At 34.9% G+C, this 17,069-nt stretch overlaps 1 protein-coding gene across 6 annotated transcripts in view; it reads left to right on the plus strand.

Annotated features, from left to right (window-relative positions):
• Positions 1 to 14,994, plus strand: part of EPHA3 (EPH receptor A3) — a 368,318-nt gene extending 353,324 nt beyond the window's left edge. For 2 of the 6 annotated variants that reach the window (XM_055110167.2, XM_055110168.2), the window contains exons 16-18: positions 4,273 to 4,395; positions 5,341 to 5,496; positions 12,270 to 14,994. In XM_055110167.2, coding sequence (XP_054966142.1) covers positions 4,273 to 4,395; positions 5,341 to 5,496; positions 12,270 to 12,375 — 385 coding nt within the window. In that variant the 3' untranslated portion in view covers positions 12,376 to 14,994. The remainder of the gene's footprint in view (positions 1 to 4,272; positions 4,396 to 5,340; positions 5,497 to 12,269) is intronic. The other 4 variants (XM_003831520.5, XM_008956865.4, XM_055110170.2 and 1 more) reach the window with 3 other exon arrangements.
• The last annotated feature ends 2,075 nt before the right edge of the window (positions 14,995 to 17,069 follow it).

The raw sequence follows: 17,069 nt of genomic DNA on the forward strand, positions 1-17,069 counted from the left end.
AAAGATCAAGGTCATCAGCAATCAACATTAAAATAAATTGGCAAATATAAGATTTTCCCCCTGAAATACATTGGGGAAACATTTGAAATTTTAAAAAACAGTTATAAAATGTACGGAAAAAATATATTACTATTCTCAAACAATAATAAATTCAGATATAATTATTAGTATTTTGGCTTTAAAAAGTTGCTTTTTAGATGTAATGTATTTCCTGAAACTATTCACAACAAATAAAAAATAATTGTAATGTTACAGTATGCATCTCCAATGTTATTACCTCCTTGTAGACATAATAGGCATATACTTATTCATTCAAGAAATGTGTATTAGTTATTATTTTTGATATTTGAGGAGTAAATCTCTTTGTAATCAAAAGGAGTCTATTAAGTGAGAAATGGATAACTAGTGATTCAGAATTCTAAGGTAGCATTGAAATAAGATTATTACCCGAAGATATTCCTGGGATTGGCAGTTGTTTATTGAGCTTTTTCCCCAGTATCTGGTGCTAATTTTTATGCACCTATTTACAGCTAAAATAGGAATTGATGGGAAGAAAATATATGTGTACCTCTCTAATGCAACAGTATGAAAACCCATGAAAGAATAATTCACAAATCTTAATAGAAAGAGAGAGAAAGAAAGGGAAGAAAGTTATTTTTCACTTCCCCTGAGCAAATATGTAATTTCCATGATTTCTTTTTAATGACTGCGGTCTGTAGCCAGTAGGTACTGATTTATGAAAAGCTGTAAAAGATCAGGTGGAGCGCTGTAGGACATCGTTTACAGCTGCATGGATTGAAACCTATCTAATTTGTCTAGTAAAAGTGTGAGCTCACAGTGCACATCACCCAGCCTATAAATTTCCCCTTCAGACCCAATGTCTGGGGCTGGGTCTGAAAAAACGCCAATGCCTGCAGCTGCTCAAAGGCCCAGATTCCCTTGGTGCGCATGAAGAGACATCACAGGCTCTTCACAGTGAGAGACAAATTCCTATCCATTGATAAACTCTCCAGATGTCCTCTCTGAGGAGGAAAGGAACCAATTTTTATTTGAAATCCCCAGAGAAATCCTGGAAGTGGAAAAATGATACTTTGCAGGGCTAGTTATTCTGAGGTCATTGGCATTAAAATTAGGTCATTTTTTTTTTTTGTCTTGGATGCACTTTGATCCAAGTCATAAACAGACAAACTCAGTTGGGGTCACTAATCCTTAATCCACACGTCCTGTTCTATTTCAATTTGTTTGTACTAATTTTCTCTAAACTCTTGTTGAGTCTGGCTAAAGTGTTGAGTGTAAAAGTACAAACTATTCTGAACTGAGAAGAAAGAATTCTGCATTTTGCTATTAGGCACACTTCATAAATATTCTGAATAAATGTCCTGGGGTTTGATTCTTCATACCCACAAACCCATAAATAAAAAAGTATTGCTATTCATGGGACTAAAACTTGACATAAGGTTCTGTGCTCCAGCTACTGTAGACAGAGAAACTGTGGCGTGTGCGCGCGCATGCATGTAGATAGTTTAATGTCTTGTCTCATTCTAGGTTTCACATGATTTTTCTTCTAAAATCTTCTCACACCTGATTTAATGTTATTCTTATCAATTTTTTAGTGGTTCAAGGATTTATCCAATGAGTCTAATGTAATGTCTAATGCTTGCTAGTGACAAAGACTATTTCACTCATGATAGCTATGCTGAAACAACCCATGAATATTGTGTACATTTTGTTGTATATCTGTAATTCCTCAAGTTCTTAGGAAAAGAATAAAAATACAAAATTTTCAATTATAAAAATAAGCTGTTTTTATTCCTAAGATGAGTAATTTAAAAAATCATAGAAAGTCATTTGCATATATGTTTCAGAAGAAGATAACTTATGAAATGTTATATTGATATTTTGTAGTTTTCCTGATATTGCTAAAGGAAAAAATTAATATTTACATAATATGGCCTAATCCTTTTTTAGATAATCTCTGAGAGTTAGTAAAACTAAACTATATCACAGAAATAGAAATTATAAACTCCATAATTAAGATTTTCAATTTATAATTTGAACTTGTGAAGTAGAAAGGATTGAGGTAATTGAGTTTAGTCTAATGGACAGAAGTTTGAAGAATCCTTCCCTTTCAACTTCCCTCCACTACACAAATGACCATCACAGGGAGGGGACTATTAATCTATATTTTCCACAGAGTATGAAAATAGAGTCAGAACCAATGTTGCAATTTTTTTTCCTGAAACTCAGGGTTAAAACTGCACTAAAATGTGACCATTTTTATCAAATACGTTTCATGCATCACTGTAAAAATCCAGATAGTGAATTCACAAACTTCTCATATGTTCCAAGTAATAGCATGTAGGTGTAGGGCACGATCTAAAATTATCCTGGCTCACGAATCAACTTTACACTTGAGCAGGTCTTTTGTACATAAGAGAGTAAGTTGAAGAATATCACCAGAAGTGGTATAAACCTCTCAATTAAAAGACCTATTTAAGTGTGGGCAGAGCTGGCACAGATTTGCTTCATAGATTTTCTCATTTAGAACAGGAGCTTTCACCACATATCCTAGATGGCAATCAATGATTGCTACTCATATGTAAAACATTATACAGTTTTATTTCATGTATATTGTTCATTTTGCTATTTCATGCTATTTCTAAAGATATTGAAATTAGCCCCTTAGAGACCTAAATTTATTTCTAAAATAAGGATAAATGCATGTCGATATATTATTTCTTTTGGTGTCTTCTCACCACAAATTCTAAACTTTGAATTTAAACACTTCAAATGACAGACTTCACTTAGACTAATCTTTCATTTCAAGTATATAAGAAAAATATGAAGTTCTAGTTTTAATACTCCTGATTTTGGAGATTTTTATTGAAAGATTCTGAATAACTAAAATGGCAAAAAATCAAAATGTACCCTCTTAATTATTAAAGATTAAATTATGATATATACAGTTTTAATATTAATACTATATTTTATTACAATAATGAAAAAATCACAGACAGCGGAATAGCACTTCTGTTTTCAAGCATTTGCCGTGGAATGATTGTGAAGTTGTAAAAGTTACTGACTATTCTAATGAAGCCCCTACTAATGGCTACTTTTCAGGGTTGTTATACTATTATGTACATAATATTATATATGACTAAATTTCTAGTTACTTAAAATGGTGGTTAACAAGATCATTGCATTCCCAGCATTATATATAAACTGATATTTACTCTGCTATTTTCTTTTTGAAGTTTTCAGAAGTTTAACCATTTCACCATTTACATAAGAATAATGAACAGCTAACAGATAGTGCTTATTATGAGCCAGCACTGTTCTAAGTGCTTCCCACATATGCTCATTTAATTACATTTGTGTGAAATCGATATCCTCACCATCATCCCCATTTTACAGGTGAGGAAACAGACAAGAAATTCACCAAGGTCACACAAATAGTATGTGGTATACCTGGGATTCAACCCAGGCCTTACGGTTCCAGTATCTGTGCACTAAACTTCAGGGCATATAAACATCGAATATACCACATGATGGAATCATAAATCGTTTAAGAAAAAACAGGGGAAATTCAGTATGAACAAAGTTTTACCTAAATGGCACAGTGTACCAGTCAAGAATGTGGACTGTGGTATAGAATAATGTGGGTCTAAAGGCCAGCTCTGCCTCTTTTGCCTGAGGAAACTTAGATTCATAACTTAATGTGATTTAGTTTCAGCTTCTTTATCTATCTCAGAGGATAGCATCAGTGCCTAACAGGTACTGTAAAGATTAAGGTCCTTCATGTCTGTGTAATATTCTTAGCATGATGCCTGCCACATTGAGTGCACATGAACGTTTGATATAATATGAAAACAAGGGCCTTAAAAACTTATTTCTGTCATTGTTATTATTCATTCAAAACTAAAGGCTTTTATAACTACCTTGTGCCCAAGCTCCCTTCCTTAGGAGAAAAGAAGAGAGAAGTCAATATATTGTTCACCTAGTGACTGGCTCCAGTCTTGTAAGTCAAAGGACAATTAAAGAGGCCACTAAGAGCTGAAGAAAAAAAAAAACACACCAAAGACCTTTCACCAACAGGCTGCTTCTTTTGCCTCTTCAGGGAGGCAAACATTGTCTCATTCATTTCCTTTATGCCTCTTCTGTTCCATTGATTTACCAGGTCTTGCAGGTGGTTATAGATAGATGTTTAGGCCTGTATTTATATAAAAAAAATCCTAGAAGGAAGTCCTTTTTCTTTCTCTCTTTCTTTTTGAGACGGAGTTTCGCTCCTGTTGCCCAGGCTGGAGTGCAATGGCATGATCTCAGCTCACCACAACCTTCGCCTCCCAGGTTCAAGCGATTCTCCTGCTTCAGCGTCCCGAGTAGCTGGGATTACAGGCATGTGCTACCATGGCTAATTTGGTATTTTTAGTAGAGATGGAGTTTCTCCATGTTGGTGAGGTTGGTCTCGAACTCCTGACCTCAGGTGACCCGCCGGCCTCAACCTCCCAAAGTGCTGGGATTACAGGAGTGAGCCACTGCACCCGGCCCTTTTTCTTAAAGCTGATTGTATTGTGCAATATAAATCACAATTACAATCCCTCTCTGAGTCTCTGTGTGTGTGTGTGTGTGTGTATATATATAAAATATTATGTATATATCATGTGTATATAAACACATTACATATATAATGTATATATCATGAATAATGTGTTGCATATATGTATCATGAACTTCATTTGGTATCAAGTATGCAAGAATGTTTTTTCTTATCAGTCATCTACTTTTTTCTATTATTTTTTATTTTTAATGACATGCAGCATTATTTAACTCTGTATTGAGTTTATGTCCTGCTGTAAGTATAGCCTAGATTGTTCAAGCCATTCTTTAGACAGCAACCTGTGCAATGTCAAACAAACAAACATCCAGTGGGAAATACTTAAAATATTGAAACTGAATCCATCATCAAAGCACACAGCAAAGAATTCAGTGTATCCTGACTACTGTAACTGTATCCTAAATTACTACCATTTTTGCTAGTGATTAAATTCAATGATAATAAAATATGTATGGATATATTTATGTCTTTCACTGGCAAATTTTCAGTGATTTAAAAAGCACTTGTGGATGGAGAAGGGGAGAACTTAGACAAGATGATTACACGGCGTTCCTCCAAGCTGCCAGCTTGAACAGATGAAGCTTTCATAGCAGATAAATTCCACAAATGAACAGGAACACCATATGAAGTCTGGAAGTTCCTGCCGATGTTAGTGTCAAATTTTGACACACAGCAACTCTGCTGACTCCTGATCTGTCTCCCTTTGGTGTTTTCTTTTCTTGCAGGCCATCAAACCTTCTTCTGGACCAAAGCAATGTGGATATCACTACCTTCCGCACAACAGGTGACTGGCTTAATGGTGTCCGGACAGCACACTGCAAGGAAATCTTCACAGGCGTGGAGTATAGTTCTTGTGACACAATAGCCAAGATTTCCACAGAGTAAGAAAAAAAAATTCATTAAGAAGAATGAAGGATTCTTTTGAACTTTCTGCTGAATATTAACATCTTGGCTTGACATGTTACAAATATTAGTGGTAGATCTGAGGTACTGACTACCTCCTGGAACTGCTAATCAGGGCCCTGGGTCTCCTTGTGGCCCACAGCTTCTGGATTGATACATATTGATGTGTCTTCCTCTCTCAAGATAGGGCCCAGGATCGGTGTCTTTAGATATGACCTTCAGATCAACCAACAGATTCACACCCATAACCACACTGCAGACTCAAGCCCCTAATTTAAAACATAAGCAGACATAGATTGATGATTATTATATTTCTGCATTTTGTGATTTTTCTGTTATTTTTACTAAAGCTTAACATCTGTGAATCAGGAAAATTGAGAGCCAAGTAGATAATGTGGTATACAAGGAAACATATTAAAGTCTAAAACTGGTTTTCATAGTTGCTAAATAAACATAACATCATGTATTCATCATTGTCTACTCTGTAAAGGATATCATGCTAGAAAATGAAGTTATAATTAGTTTTAAGATAGAATTTTTGGGTTTTCCTCAAAAGGCTTATTGCCAGATGAGAAAGAAAAAATATGCGTCATAATATTAATATTAATTGATAGCTTTATGTGTTAAAAGCCAATAATAATCAAGTACAATATGCTGTATTTTGTGGACAATCATCTTTTGGTAACAGGAATCTTTTGATATGAGAAACACATGGACTCAAGGAAAGGGGGTATATAAAGAATCAAGTGAATCCAGTGAATAGTCAAAAATTTGGTTCTTATTCACAAAGTAGAGTGTTTGGGAATTGATAAATTAAGAGTTGGAAGTCACATTCTTCATCTCACTGTGATTGAGAACCAATTTACTTCACTTCCTAATGTGACTACATAATTTTTTCTTTTTCTGCACAGTGACATTTTCTGGATTCCCATGCGCATAGCTAAAAACTGGCTTTCTAAACTCTTGGTCATATAGCCTTATAGTGCCATTCAACTGACCAGGGTCCAACTCCCTTAATTCTAAGTTACCAGGAGAGAAAGTAGGACTGGCTCAGTCCCACTTGTACATTGGCACCTCCAAAGTCATATGTTTACTAGTATCTAGTCATTTATCTTCAAAAGAAGTAGAATGAGGTAGTATGAACTTGGCTCTAGGGGCCTTTTCCTGAAGATAAGATGGAGAACTGTCCCAAAGAAAGAAGTGTATACTGGATAGATACACCAAAAGTTGTCCAGAATGTTGTCGCTTGCATGGTCTATTGGGAAACTGTTCATCTTTGTGTCAGTCTTTCTTTGATCTTTGTTAAATTAAATAAACCCTTTAGTCCCCCAAGTTTCTTTAAGTATTATCATCTCCCACTAATATTTAAATATTTAAATATTGTTGAATATATAAAGACTTTCATTGCCACCCTGTCAATCATTCAACATCACTGTGAAAAATAACAGATTAGATGCCAGAAAAGAACATGCCATGTAATTAATAGATATAAGTGCCCAACAAACAAATAAATAAGTTTATAATTTATGGTGTAACATTACAATCAGAAAGACATAAAGCCAAAGAAGGAATTACAGGAACAGTTTGCGATTATTGAAGAAGAGGACTTGTTCTAAAATAATAAACTTACCCTAGTCAATTTAACATGCACCAGCATTCCTGTTCAAAGTGGAATGTGGTGTTTATTGAATAGACTTCTGACCCAATCGACAGTACACTTGGGTTTCTGTGGTACTTATTTTGATCAGATACAGTCTCAGGATATAGTCATGTGTTTAAATATTTTTATAAATTCTTATTTTAGTAATATAAACAGTTAGGGTTATGATATACAAAACACCTGCTGTAGAGCACAGAAGCATAGTGAAAAGCAAACACAAAGTTGAACATGTCCACATCATTGCCAGATTTTCAAAGGCAAAGTTATGCAAATGTTTACTCTCAATAAAATATCAACACTCAAAACTTTTAGATATTGAAACACTATATTGAAATGTATGAGGCAGAACACTGTTGATAAGATTAACTGCTAGTTTGCAATTCAAATATTGTCAGCCATTATAAGCTACGAATGTGATAAGAAAGCTATTTGCTTTAAAAAAGTGAATGACAGCATTTGTCATACTTTCCAAGTTAGCGACGTTACTTATGTCAGCAATACCATGTTGGACGTCAAACTCTTTTTGGCTGGTTGGAATATTTTTACTTAATTGTTATTATTATTTTAACAACCTGTGAATATACATTCAAGATGAAAGCTGACTTTTCCTGAAAGACAGCTTTTTCAGGTTTGTCCTGCACACTGAGTCAGGTGGTATGGATATGTCCATATTGCACTCCCCACAATATTCCTTCTTCTGTCCTTTCTCCTCAATTCAGGGACAATATAGGATTAACACCTTTGCCCTAACACTCCTTCTTGAAAGGAGCTGCTTTTTTCCTTGAGTCTTCATAGTGTCATGCACCTCATGCTCCTAATTTATATTACAAAAAGAGAATTTATTAAAAGTCTTTAATATACTAATAATTTGGGTAAATATAATGAGGCAACATTTTCAGCATAAATGCTGTAAAATATTGAGCTAGATATTTTAGCTTTCTTTCAGGTTCCTGGCTTATTGTTTGAATTTGATTGCTTTCAGTCTGTATTTTCTTTGTGCCATCCAGACTCAATTCAGAAATGATTTGCTTGACCAAATAACTGTGGAGATCCTCCTAGAATAGAAAAAGATATCTTTATTCCTATTCAGGCTGTCAAAGTATAGGAAAAGATCAATAAAATTTCACATTCAAATGCATATTAATTTATTTTCGTTAGTTTAGAGATTTCATTGACATGCAAGCTACTCAAGTTATCTCATTTTTTAACAAAGCCCAGAACACATGCGATTTTGTTTAATAAATACATATTTCAAGACATTATTTCATAACCTAAGATGGATTTAGGAAGGTTAAAGTGAGAAAGGGAGAAAGCGAAAGGTTAGAGTGGCTGTGACTGTGGAACTAGAAAGAGAATTAAGTGTGTGGAATGAATATTAAGCAGATTCATTGCCACATGTCATTATCCTGCACCCTTGGATGCCATTTTCAAAGTGTCATCACCTATCCCTTTGCCTTTGAAGTACCAGATAACACTTTAACCTCTGGTCTCAGTCTGGAGCTGCTCTTTAGTCTTGAACTTTTCCACCACTCTTCTGAACAGGACAGTCAAAATGAAATGAGCACACAGAGTGTTATGGAGACAGCAGCAACTGGGGGTTCCAAATTATTTTGGACATGGCAGAGTAGTGGACAGAAGATATTCAGGCAAGAATAGAGAGACTAGAGGGTGTTTAAAAGCCCTAGCTAAGGAATAACCCAAATGGATAATTACTTTAATTCTCTTTTCAAAAGTCCAATATAATCATTTGCATTAAGTAAAAAAATTGTATATAAAACATTTATATGTAGTATATTTATATAAATATATAAAAATATATATTATATATTATATATTATATATAATGTTAATATATTGTAGATAACATATATAAACATGTATATATATAAACATGTATATATATAAGCATATTATATATATATGTTTGCTTATATTGGGTTCACAGATACAGAATGTAAAACAGTTTTTTGCAGAACATTTCTTGAGGAATACACTCAGGAGGTGCAGCTATGAAGAAGTGATGAGGAATGTCTCAAATCGGTCTGTGAACTCAGCATCACATTTTTTTTTCTAGCCACTTGGGGATGAGTGCTTCAGTTCAGAAGGAAGATCAGGGCCAAACATCATAGCAAGCAGTACTCAGTAACTATGCTTAAATTTCTCAAAGAGCTCAGGCAATTACTGCATTGGAATATATAAATATTTTATATATATATATTTACTCATATAATATAAATATATATATTTACTTTCCATGACTATTATTATTTTTATTTATTTATTTATTTATTTATTTATTTATTTATTTATTTATGTTTTTGAGGCGGATTCTCGCTCTGTCGCCCAGGCTGGAGTGCAGTGGCGCGATCTCGGCTCACTGCAAGCTCCGCCTCCTGGGTTCACGCCATTCTCCTGCCTCAGCCTCCGGAGTAGCTGGGACTACAGGCGCCCGCCACCACGCCCCGCTAATTTTTTTGTATTTTTAGTAGAGACGGGGTATCACCGCGTTAGTCAGGATGGTCTTGCTCTCCTGACCTCGTGATTCACCCGCCTCGGCCTCCCAAAGTGCTGGGATTACATTCCATGACTATTATTTTAAGAAGGGGAAAGGGAAGAGACAAAGGACAAAAAATCATCTAGTCATAAAACATAGGATATGGTATTGGAAGAAGATGAAAGAAAAAAGAAAGAGTGAGAATCTATTGATTTGCATACCCATACTTGTATCTGTCCTGTTTTCTGGCTCTAGACTCAAAAACTGACTTTGCTGTCGTTTGGGGATAAGTGGAGAAATGTTTATTCTTTGTTTTAAAGGTAGATTCATGGTATGTTTATCGAAATCCTGTAACGCACATTCTCAAAGGCAGGGATCAACAGAAGTAGCATACATTACTCCAAGTGAAGGCTTCCATCATCCGCAGTACACTAAGCGTGGCAAGCCTCACATTCCCATACATCCCCACTAGCCTTCCTGAGAAAGCGTATGATTAGATAGGGCCTAAGGCAAGGCACAAGCTCTCCATAGAGGATTTATCAGCCCTTTGACAGTCAGCAGGGAGGGAACCTGAAGGTCATCAGGAACCTTCTCAGCCCAGATGGTAGGAATTCGGTAGAGTCTCGGTTAATTTAATGCCCTAATGCTTAAATAACAACTACATTTCTTCTCAAATGGTTACCTATTGTTTTCTTGAACACCTTTATTGCCTAGGAACCCATTTCTTAAGAAATCGATTAATCCATTTCTATGTAGTTGAATTCCCAATTTTTTCTTTCTTTATGCTCAGTATAAAGGAAGCCCTTCTGTGTGTGTGTGTGTCTGTGTCTGTGTGTGGTGTGTTCACACGTGTTCTTTTTTCCTTGCCATTCTCAATTTTCCTGGCTCTCCTTGACAAATGATACTTTACGCCCTGGTCATCTTTACCCAGAAAAATATATTTTGTATGTTTCTTTCTTTAGCAAATTTGTATTGAGCCCACTAACTGGCAGCCATTGTTTAGGTTGCTGTTGATAAACAGAGTACGAGAAAAAAAAAAAGAATCCCAGTTCACATGGAATTTACCTTCTTGTGGAGTAAGATAGGGAATAAAGAAAATAAATCAGAAAGAAAGTCAATATGTCAGATGGTAATAAATGCTTTGGAAGAAAATGAAACAAGAAAAGAAAACAGAAAGTGCAGATACAAGTACAGAAAAGTTTTAAAATATTAAATAGGAAGGTTGGGGAAGATTTCATTAGAGGGGGATGTTTGAGCATCTCTCAGTCCTGAAAGACATGAATATATGAACTAATTACTTGAAACAAGAATATATAATTAACCATTTGCACATTAGCTGTCTTTTTTACCTAAATGAAATTCCTTATGTTTTTATAATCTTTATTTTAATGCCTACTTTCTGACTTTAAATTATTATATATTTAATAAAAGAGATATGTCTTTGTCATTGTTTTTCTACTTTGAAAGAACTGTGTACTTTAATGAGATTATTCCAGTTATCTATGGCTGCACAGCAGCCTCCCCGAAAACTTAAAGGCTAAAACAGCAAGAGGTTTATTATACATCATAGTGTTGTGGGTTATAAATGAGGGCAGAGCTCAGGTGGGTGATTCTTTGTGCTCTGAGGTTGATGTTGACAGAAGCTTACAGCTGCCAAATGGACTGATCTGATGTGGAGGGCTGGAGATGCTTTCATTTCGACGTCTGCCTTGGTACAGTTAGCTGTACAGCTGGTCTCACCTGGGATTGTAGGCCAAGGTGCTTACATATGGCCTCTCCTGTGAAATAGTATCAGGTAGTCAGACTTTTTATATGGCAGCTCTAGAGCCCCCAGAGAGGATATCTCAAGCAATAAGTAGAGGCTGGCAGTTTCCTAAGACCTGAATGAAGAAAGTGATACAATGTCAATTCTGGCGTACTCTGTTAGCTGAAGCAGTCCCCAGATTCAAGGGAAAGAGATAAAACCCCACAAAGAATGTGTGATCATTGATATTAGTTTCCTAAGGCTGCCACAAGAAGTTACCACAAATTTATTGGCTTAAACAACAGAAGTTTTTTTCTTAGAATTCTGGCGGCAGAAGTCTGAAATCAAGATGTTGGCAGTACCACAATTGCTCCAGTCTCTAGGGGTGAATTCTTCCTCGTCTCTTCTAGTTTCTGGTGGATCCTGGTGTTCTCTGGATTGTGGCAACATAACTCCAATCTCTGACTCCATTTGTACATCGCCTTCTTCTCTGTGTATCCTATTCTCTTAAAAGGAAACTGTCACTGGATTTATGTACCACCCTAATCCAGTAAGATATTTTCCCAATCGGTGTATTAGTTACATCTGCAGTGACCCTCTATCCAAATAAAATCGCATTGTGAGGTTTGGGATTGACAGAGATTTTGGGGAAACTCTATTCAACCCACTACACCATCTATATAGCCTTCTACAAGATGGTGGAACGGTCGGGACATAACACAGATGATGCAAATATCAGACAATTAAGTCCACAGTACTAGAATATATCATTGTGCAAATTGTGCTAATTGAAAATCTCCTGCTTATACACTATCGAGGAAACCGATTCTTATATTGTTTTCTTTTTTTACAGTGACATGAAAAAGGTTGGTGTCACCGTGGTTGGGCCACAGAATAAGATCATCAGTAGCATTAAAGCTCTAGAAACGCAATCAAAGAATGGCCCAGTTCCTGTGTAAAGCACTGCTTCTGGACGGAAGTGGTGGCTGTGGAAGCCGTAGCATCATCCTGCAGACAGACAATAATTCTGGAGATACTGGTGGAAGTTCCAAGTCCAATAAGACACTCAAATATGAGTACAAATGCCTTAAAATGGAATTGAAAAACTCTTTATTTTCCCCTATCATTTATTGGATGGGTGGGTGGGGTATTTTTTTGTAATTGCTTTTTTAAATATTAGTTAATGGATTAAATTTAATTCTTCAGCGTAAAATGGTGAAGAACTAGCATATAGCCATTGATCATAAACTGACTATCATAAAATCAAAACAAGTGAAATAACAAAATGGACATGGTGGCTTTGTTTAGGTAGAGCCACAAAAGAAAAAACTTGTAATATTTTTATATACAGAGGAAATCTGTAACAGGTATTTTGTTTCTTTTAAAGCAAGCAACACAGAGGAATTTATACCTCAAACTATCTGGCCATATTTACTACCTTATCACTGCATTATTCTCTTTTATCTGTTTAAAGCATATAGAGATGAAGTTTGTAGTTGTTTTAAGTACTACACATTTTTAAATTGTTAGCTTCCTTAAGTATATCATGTAAAGAAATGTCTTAATTTTTGAAAAAAGTACATATTTATTTTCTTTTGAATTGTTTTTATTGTTTTCTATTTATGCCTTGATGATTTAATATGGATTTGTTACAGCCAAGTGCCAAATGCTCTCTCAAATTGTCAGCAATTTAACTAGACACAGATAATAATGGGTTTCTTTCAGATTTTTTGAACCATCCACTTACATATATTTTTAAAAAATGAAATCCTTTTCCTGTTCATACACTAACCAAATCTCTCAAATCTGTTATCCCAATCATTGTTGCCTCTCCGTTTATTATAAACTGTATGCTCACAACTTAGTGTAATATACCAGCTTGTATGCAATGGATTTTCAACCAGATAACATACCTTTCCTGCTCTGGTGCTTAGAGACTATCAACTCCCTCCTTTAGTGAAGGAGCCGTGTTAGAGCTTCCGAGAATAGCTCCACTGGAGAGAAGTGGAATCTTATATAGAATGCTGCACTAATTGACAACACAGCCTATAGGCCAATGCATGAGTAAAAAAAAAAAAAAAAAAATTACTGGCTCACTGGCTTTGAAAAGTCACTTACTATTGTTGCTGAAACTTGCTGAGCTGTTTATAGAGAATGATGATAACAGAACTACTCCTCTGTATCACTGGTGTTTAGGTGAATTAATTAAACATTGTGATCATTAGTACCAGGTATTATTATCTTTAAGAGTCTTCCACTTCAATGCACATGGTGCAGTTTTGGTGTGTAACTTAGAAGGATTGAACTTCTTTGAATTTACTGGACATAACATTTTCAGAATAGTTGGTCATCTAGCAAACGCCTCAAAATGTGTAGACAGGAGAGAAATTTCTCATCACAGGGATTTAGACTTACTATTACATAAAGGCTAACTATGAGCTTGCTCAGTAATTTTGAAAAGATGTACCTGGTGGATATCTAGCTAGTAATATATTCTGAAGCAACATTTTAGCTCTATCGATACTCTTTCTAATGCTGATATGATCTTGAGTATAAGAAATGCATATGTCACTAGAATGGATAAAACAATGCTGCAAACTTAATGTTCTTATGCAAAATGGAACGCTAATGAAACACAGCTTACAATCACAAATCAAAATTCACAAGTGCTAATCTGTTGTAGATTTAGTGTAATAAGACTTAGATTGTGCTCCTTCGGATATGATTGTTTCTCAAATCTTGGCAATATTCCTTAGTCAAATCAGGCTACTAGAATTCTGTATTGGATATATAAGAGCATGAAATTTTTAGAAATACACTTGTGATTATAAAATTAATCACAAATTTCACTTATACCTGCTATCAGCAGCTAGAAAACATTTTTTTTTTAAATCAAGTATTTTGTGTTTGGAATGTTAGAATGAGATCTGAATGTGGTTTCAATCTAATTTTTTCCCAGACTACTATTTTCTTTTTTAGGTACTATTCTGAGCATACTCAACAAAACCCATGCATTTCATAAACTAATAGAAGTTGAGGATTGTTGAATCTATTTCACTTATTTTGGCTGTGGTTTCCATCTGAAAGTAGAGGTTGTATACACCATATACTGTTCTTCATTTTATTAATATTTTTCTCCTTGACCTCTCATAAATTTACTTTACACAATTCTTACCCTGTACATATGTAAACATAAGTGTACGATTCTTAACCATGGAGTAGAGGTACTAGAATGCTTACGGCCATCTCTTTGTACAGGAACTGCATTGACTTTCAGTAAACATAAAGCCACAACTCCTACATGATGTTATGTACCATATGATCTGTTTTGTATCTTAAATTTGATTTACATATATTATTTATTTCTGGTAACTCACTCAGTTTATGCTGTGCTAAATATCAATCAAGCCATGTATAAATGTGATATGATTGGCAATATGTGTTTACTTTAAACTTGTCTTTTCAAAATATTACTCAGTTTATGTTGTACAATGTAGATGGCCTCTTACTAATGTAAAATGATTTGTAGTGGAAACATTTATATTTTTATAATAAACATAATGAAAATATTTTTTACAGATTGGAATACAGAAGTGGTCTTTGAAGTTTTTTAAAAATATATAAAAATATGTGCTTATTTAAACAGCAAAATAATGAAATTTACATAAGTCACAAAAAATATGCTTCTGGGCTTTTATTCTCCATTAGTGAGGAGGGATTTACATTGTATAATCCACATGTTTTTGGTCTACATCTCATTATGAATAAGCCAGAAAAATAATCAGTAAATATTATTTCAAAGTTAATAAACACAACTGTAATAGGCAGTTCTCTTTTGATTGCAAATAACAGAAAACAAATAAATTGGATTAATTTTCTAAAAAAGAAAATGTTTAGAATAAGTGACAGAATTATCTGGGGATAAACTCCCTAGCTAAGAGATCAGACACAGATTGAACCAGGAATTCAAACAATGTCAACAGGGTTAATTCTCTCATTCTTTGTCTTCTTCCCTTGGCCCTATTTTTCTTCCAACTGGGTTGATTTGCAAGCTATACCTTTCTACAAGGTAAAAAATACTACTCTCTTTAATCTAATTCTGCATTGCAACTCCTATGAAAGAATTACTGTCTCTCTAGTTCCAACAGAGATCATGAGGCCTTTCTTGGATCACAAGCCCTATCATTTTGGGCTGGAGAATGAATCACTCAGATTGGCAAGTACTGACTCCTGTGCTTGCCCTTGGAGATAGTGTGTGGGGTTATATGAAAGTGATGCTCAGGGGTTAGAGGTGTAAAAGTAATTTATGTCCAACAGAAAGTCAGAATACTGTTTATGACAAACGAAGAAAGGAATTCTGGCCAGGTCCAATAAAGCAAGTAAAAATTAAAAAAAAAATAAGTACAACTGCAAACCACATGCTAAAGCACACCTGATACTTTGTATACAACAGGTCCCTTGTCATTGCAGTCCACTTAAAGAAAATGATTATATATGAAAATCAAAAAAAGCTAATTCAAAAATATGCAAAATAAAATAAATGATCAACATTCCCATAGAGAAGGAAGCGGTTAGGAAGAGATTAAAAAAACAGGTCTGATTTGTGTTTGCCTTGAAGGAGAAATAGCATTTGGTCAAGTTGAGTGGAGTAGAGAATACCTTGTAAGCAGGAGATTAGTTAGTTAAGTTAAGGGGAAGAGAAGAGGTAAATAATATATTTATTCATTCAATAAACACATAGTATGCATTATCATGAGCCAGTTGTTTTGCTATCATCATTTACAAGTTACCTCATTAAATCATTTGTAACAGTGCTGTGAATGGAGATGAGCTACTTTTATGTGAGAAGGGACTCCAGGCTCAGAATGTCCAAGTCACCTTCCCAAGGTCACCCTAGTATGTAGATAGATATTTCAAACTGGAATCTTCCTATTCTGTATTCCTCCCATCATGTGATAGCTACTATAATCTCCACAATGCTCTGGGGACAGTGGCAATGACAATTTGCAGAAGACGCTTGGGGGAGACTAGGTCTAATAGACTATGTGATGTTAGAAATCTATTTTGGTATTCTATGCACAAAGCTATACATCGACCCCAGGATGGTGGTAATAGAGATGTGAAGAATGGAAAGCATACAAAAATATATAAAAGAAAGAGGATTAACAAAATTTACCGATTTGTTCTGAGAATTCTTCGAAAGATAGAAATCAAAGCAAACCAAAAATTTAGGTCTTGAGTGTCTGTGGAAATGATGGCACCATTAGTCCAAGTAGAGAATAAGGAAGAGTCAGCTTAACGTCATGGGTTTGTCAAATATATAGTGTAAGCCAAACTTTAATAAGTTACTAAGTATTTTTGGCTGCATAAATGTCTTCTTTTGAGAAGTGCCTGTTCATGTCCTTCGCCCACTTTTTGATGGGGTTGTTTGTTTTTTTCTTGTAAATTTGTTTGAGTTCACTGTAGATTCTGGATATTAGCCCTTTGTCAGATGAGTAGGTTGCAAAAATTTTCTCCCATGTTGTAGGTTGCCTATTCACTCTGATGGTAGTTTCTTTTGCTGTGCAGAAGCTCTTCAGTTTAATTAGATCCCATTTGTCAATTTTGGCTTTTGTTGCCATTGCTTTTGGTGTTTTGGACATGAAGTCCTTGC

Source organism: Pan paniscus, chromosome 2, assembly GCF_029289425.2.
Source record: "Pan paniscus chromosome 2, NHGRI_mPanPan1-v2.0_pri, whole genome shotgun sequence".
In the NCBI taxonomy this organism is placed as follows: domain Eukaryota; kingdom Metazoa; phylum Chordata; class Mammalia; order Primates; family Hominidae; genus Pan; species Pan paniscus.